This window comes from Rhamphochromis longiceps, linkage group LG18 (genome assembly GCF_057381845.1).
Source record: "Rhamphochromis longiceps isolate RC_006_pf linkage group LG18, R_longiceps_female_GT1.1, whole genome shotgun sequence".
Lineage (NCBI taxonomy): Eukaryota > Metazoa > Chordata > Actinopteri > Cichliformes > Cichlidae > Rhamphochromis > Rhamphochromis longiceps.
The window spans coordinates 30,498,788-30,503,852 of NC_140574.1; the positions used below are offsets into that span (position 1 = coordinate 30,498,788).

Sequence of the window (5,065 nt, forward strand, 5' to 3'; positions counted from 1 at the left end):
CCAAAGCTTCCACAACTAAAAACAGATGCAAAATTTGCTCAATATATAAACTGTATTTTAAAAAATTAAACTAAAAGATAAAAATACATCTCCCACTTGGCAAGTTAAAACATGTAACAAAATAGAATTACTATTGTGTGAATTTGGAAAAAAAAAATAGAAATAATTTGGGAGCAATACAACAACAAAAGAATCCATAGGCAAAAAAAAAAAAAATAAGGATTAAAAAAAAATTTAGGAAGTAAAACTAAAATAGAAACAGAAGGCTTAACATCAAATTAAATGACAGATGACAATTTTTTTTTCAAATGTAATTAATTACTTGAAATGAAAATCTATATTTGTTTGGTTTATCTCATTGTAATAATTATTAGTTTGACCAATTTTTATATTTCTGTATTTATTTTTTAATTTTGGTTGCAGTCCTCCACAGCTAGCAATATAGTTTTGCTGTGTCTTAAAACATGCTAGCAAGCAAAATGGACACAATAATACAGTGAACTTAACAGGTGGCAGTGGTCTTAAACTTTACAGGCCCTTGACACATAAACACAACATAGTAACAGTGCAGCTAAAAACAATGAACATTTCTTTGGGAAAACCCCTCAATGCAGTTTCTGTAAAATGTTGACTTTGTTCTACAGAGGAGAGAGAAAAAAAACAAAAACAGAGGGGGGCACTAAAGCACTCCAATGATATCTTCATTCAACACATGACAGCATTATGGTATGTGTGAATTAGTACCTATACTACAAACTCAGAATTAAATGAAAAATAATTAACAGAACAGTACTTCTGATCCATTTTGAGCCATCTATATAAGGACAAACAAAAATCATCTGCAGTGCTGTATAAAAGGTGAATTGCCCAACAGAGAGAATCCAAAAAATTTAAATGAAAGAAAGAAATTTAAACAACTCAAATATTAACATTATATATTGGAAATCACCATTGCACCAATGAACCATTCAAGACCCATCAGTCATTTTCAAGTGCTCTCACTCCATAAGCTTGTTTTTCAGAAACTGTGCCTTTGAAGAGAGCTTTTGTCCATCAAGATTTAAAAGTATCTTCTGGAGGACTTCAAAGGTGCATTTAAGTTCTGGTGGGTAGCTCAGGTTCAAACAGTATATGAGTCCAAACAACAGAGCACATGCTTGTGCAATGTTACCCAAATCAGTGAGAGCCTCCACACCCTCAATCAGGACACCAATGTCCTCTGGGTCATCTTCAGGTTCAGCACCCTCCTTCTGGATGACGTACACCCCCATCACAGTTTGCTCCATGCAGCTTTTTGCCTCACTGTCCGTATCCTACGTGACAAAAATATAAGACAACAAAGTAAAATTTAAGAGATTGTTTAAACAACTGTTTCTATGCTGTTCATAAAATCCAAGTAGTCAAAGTAATAAACAGAAAATTACACACCACTAAAGCAGTTGTTAATAATTACTCCAATACATAAATGATAAAATACACCTCTCATGTCAAAAGAGGTGGCATAATTTACCTCTTACCAGCCCCTCCCCCGAAAGGGCCATTGTCCAATTACACATTATAGCAACCGTTACTGTGTCTGACAAACATTAACCTCAAGCAAGATGGAGAAGCGGTGTGCCCACCGATAGTCCGAGAGATTGTGTCTGGAGGAGTTGTGTTCTTTCCATTCACAAAGTCAAAAACAACGTGAATGGATTAAACAGTGTGGATGGCCCCACTCCCAGGTAAATGTACCGAACATTATGAAGCATGTCTGCTTGCACATTTGGGTACCCGTTGGTGCACAGAGGAAACCATTTGTTTGTCGGACGTAGCAAGAGTAACTTAGGGGGACAGGACTTGAGAAAAGGCTAATTCAGCTGCTAAAATAAAACAGGTATAGAAGTGTTAGTACTAAACAGCTCAAAGTTCATAGACATTTCTATTTACAAATACTGATGACCATAGCAATGAAAAAACAACAGGACTTATTTTAATCCAAGTACAGATTCAAAAGCAATGTTGTCTTGATGCATGTTAAAATACATTGTATGTTTGTGTATCAAGTTTAACTACGGTATGCATAAATTTCTTTCCTTCCAATACCAAATTTCAGAAATTCTTTAATGCAGAGCTTAATACTGTTTGGTATTCAAGACATCCTTTCCCCAATACCAGGTGTCTTGTTGCTAATCTCAAAATTTTAATTTTAACGATTTGCATTTGAGGCAACGTCACAATTTGTATGAGAATGTTACAGTCAACATGCTGTCACAATGACTCACCAAGTACTCCTTTAGTAACTTCTCATAGTCTTCGTTTAGGTAGATGCACAAGGACTTCAAGATGCATGCTCGTCTGGTATGGATGTTGTCATGCTGGAGAGGAGGAGATAATATGAGCCAAAACCAGGCTGTTTTTCTTAAAGCTAGGGTAATCAGTTAACTTGCATAATTATTCTTTAGGTTAGAACCTGGCATGTATCATTTGTTAAGCCGAAACAAAATTGACAAACTTCACCTCCAAATAAAAGTTATTTTTGCTGCCTATGACAAAGTCTACTCAATCCTAATACAAACCTTGGAGATGGCAAGCATGAGACCTCTTATTTTCTTTCCAGGTGTCCCTCCTTTGCTCAGAAAGATTTCCATTAAGCGTGGTGCATATTGGTCAAGCTCGGCAAAGAAAGTAGATAGCAGAGGCTTTGTGGTGATTCGCAGAAACTCCTTGTCAATCTGCAATAGAGAACAAATACATTGATTAAAAACTCAACTGTATATTTCACTCACTTCACATCCAAGCTGACTAAAGCTGCCTTTAGAAGACCATGCAGACATCAGTACTGTCATTGATGACGGCTTCTGAGAAGCTTTTGGTCAATTATAAGATCCTTAGCTGTGGCTGCAATATGCTGCCATCAGATGCTTTTCACAAAAGATTAAGCCATGACGGGATAAAGAGGGGTCTAGGGGCGGCGCCCGGGCTGTGACGTGCAGGGTTGCGTATACAGTGTCAGACGGAAGAGACCGGTAAACAGGTCTATAAACATTCAAGCAATAACCTATAATCATTTCTAATATGACGCACTAAATTAAAATCACTTTAGGTTTAAAAACTTCAATAAATACAGATATTAAGAAACCCTCAGAGGAATGCGATCCACATGTTTGCGATACTGCTGCGCATATGTTTAACCATCGAGCGTGTTTTCGAAATTTATGCTGCTGCTCAAATTAACCCGTTACTTACGAGCTGGAGAAAATGTGCAATGAGCTGTCTGTGGCGAGGAGCTGCAGTAAGGAAAGCAAGAGGCAGACGGACGCAGCACCTGCTTTAAAACATGACGGAGAATAGTCCCTCTTTTCTTTCGGGACCACTCTAAATAATGGTAGCTTAGATTAAACTCCAGCTGTCTGACAATAAAGTGTGGAGGATTCTCCGTTTTAGCATAACGCCTGTCTGATTGGTCATACAGTCATGCCTCTGTTGCATTCACTGAACCCAGGAAAAGTCATAGCACTCAATTAGACTGATCCCTTCTGGGTAAAAAAACAAATAAAATAAAATAATCACTGGTTGATAAACGTTTGTGGGTAAAGCTGAGAATGTCCTGGTCAGCCGAGGCCAGCACACATTCCATATGTCATCAGAAGACCTCCCTCTGTAGCGCAAAGACTTCATTCAGAAGTTCAGCATTGAAGAAAAATTGCGGTATATCAGAATGAAGCTTGCAGGCACAGAATGCAGCAATATCTTGTTTTGCCAAGGCATAGTGGCACATTTAGAAGACACACCATTGCGGGAATATTACTCTGATATGCCGCTACATTGCGTCTTCTAAAAGAGGCTTAAAAAACAAATGCACAAATGTCTCTTCAATGTAGACCTGTGAAAAAGCAGACCAGAGTACCTGTATAACAGTAGAGGTTTTGGTTTAAGTGTTAACAGAATGCCATCTGAGGCTGTATTTACAACATTTTATGACGAGGAAGGATCCGGATCATTCTTATGTCCTGATACATAAAACCTACTAAATTAAACGGTACTTACTTTTTCACATTACTATTTTCAGTGATACAGGAACCAACAACAGGTAGTACTTTTAGTTTTGGACTACAAAACATAAATTACATGCAACATCCAAATGCATTTTAACCACACTTGCCTCTCTCGCAGTGAACAGAGCTGGCCATCTGCTTTTGAAGTCTGCAACCATCGGCTGACCCTGAAGAACTTCTTGCCTTCTGTATGAGAAAGTCTTCTCCATTTTCACACTCACAACAGAGTCATTATTTCTTTTAGTCAACTCAGAAAGAATTGCAACTCTCTCCTGTTCCAGACTTTCTGATGTCTCTCCTTTTGGATGCTGTGGACAATAGTTAACTTCAGCTCTTTTGGGTTTCTTCACATTGAAGGCTGCCTGACGGTTGTCACCAGACTTGTTTTTGATGGAGTTTATGGTCACCTCTGTACATCCAAGGCCTCTCAGTTTGGTGCGGAGGTTAGCCATTTTATATTTTAGGCTAATCTTCCACCCATAACAGCCATTGAAAGACCCCTTCTCTCTAAGGCAAGGATGCTTTTTCACAAGAGCTTCTGCAACGTCAGTCAGATCATTGTCTGTTGGGTAGGCTTTGAATTTGTATATTTCTTCAGCCAGTCGTTCCAGAATTTGGGATTTCAGTTTAGGTGAAGGGTTCAATAGAGTTCCCCCATTGGCGCAGGCAGTATTGGCCTTCTCGAGTTCAAATTCTGCCTCATAGCTAAATTGAGGTACAGTGAAGACACTTGGCCAAACCCAGTGCCTTGAGGATGGTGAAGAACCTGAAGATGAAATAGGCTCTGTATCATCTGTGTCAGCAGAGGAGATGGATACAGACTCTGTTGCTTGGCTTTGAGAAGTTCTTGCATCTTCCTCCTGTGGGCTTTGCAAAAATATCACCTTAAGGGTGCCTTTGTCCTTTACTTCTGAGACATCTGACATATTCATGAACTCATTTCCAAAGTCCTCATCTTGATATTGAAGTCGAATATCTTGCTGTAATCCAAAACTTGTCTTTACTGTGTGGCACAAATCTTCAATTGA

The 5,065-nt window shown here is 38.5% G+C and overlaps 1 protein-coding gene across 1 annotated transcript; it reads right to left on the reverse strand.

The window, feature by feature from the left end:
* Positions 1–267: 267 nt before the first annotated feature.
* Positions 268–4,519, reverse strand: LOC146648673 (uncharacterized). Its single transcript, XM_085389643.1, has 4 exons — positions 4,145–4,519; positions 2,559–2,714; positions 2,265–2,357; positions 268–1,313 (listed from the first exon to the last, which is right to left on the reverse strand). The coding sequence occupies exons 1-4, from the start codon at positions 4,487–4,489 to the stop codon at positions 999–1,001; spliced, it is 909 nt and encodes a 302-aa protein (XP_085245769.1). The 5' UTR covers positions 4,490–4,519; the 3' UTR covers positions 268–998.
* Positions 4,520–5,065: the final 546 nt, after the last annotated feature.

What these genes read in the sequence shown, in the direction of transcription:
- LOC146648673 (XM_085389643.1), bottom strand. Translation starts at nt 4,489, where the DNA reads ATGGCTAACCTCCGCACCAAACTGAGAGGCCTTGGATGTACAGAGGTG. An exon ending in TCATGCTTGCCATCTCCAAG is followed by an intron (nt 2,358 to 2,558) that starts GTTTGTATTAGG and finishes CCTCCTCTCCAG; the next exon opens with CATGACAACATCCATACCAG. An exon ending in AGTTACTAAAGGAGTACTTG is followed by an intron (nt 1,314 to 2,264) that starts GTGAGTCATTGT and finishes TTTGTCACGTAG; the next exon opens with GATACGGACAGTGAGGCAAA.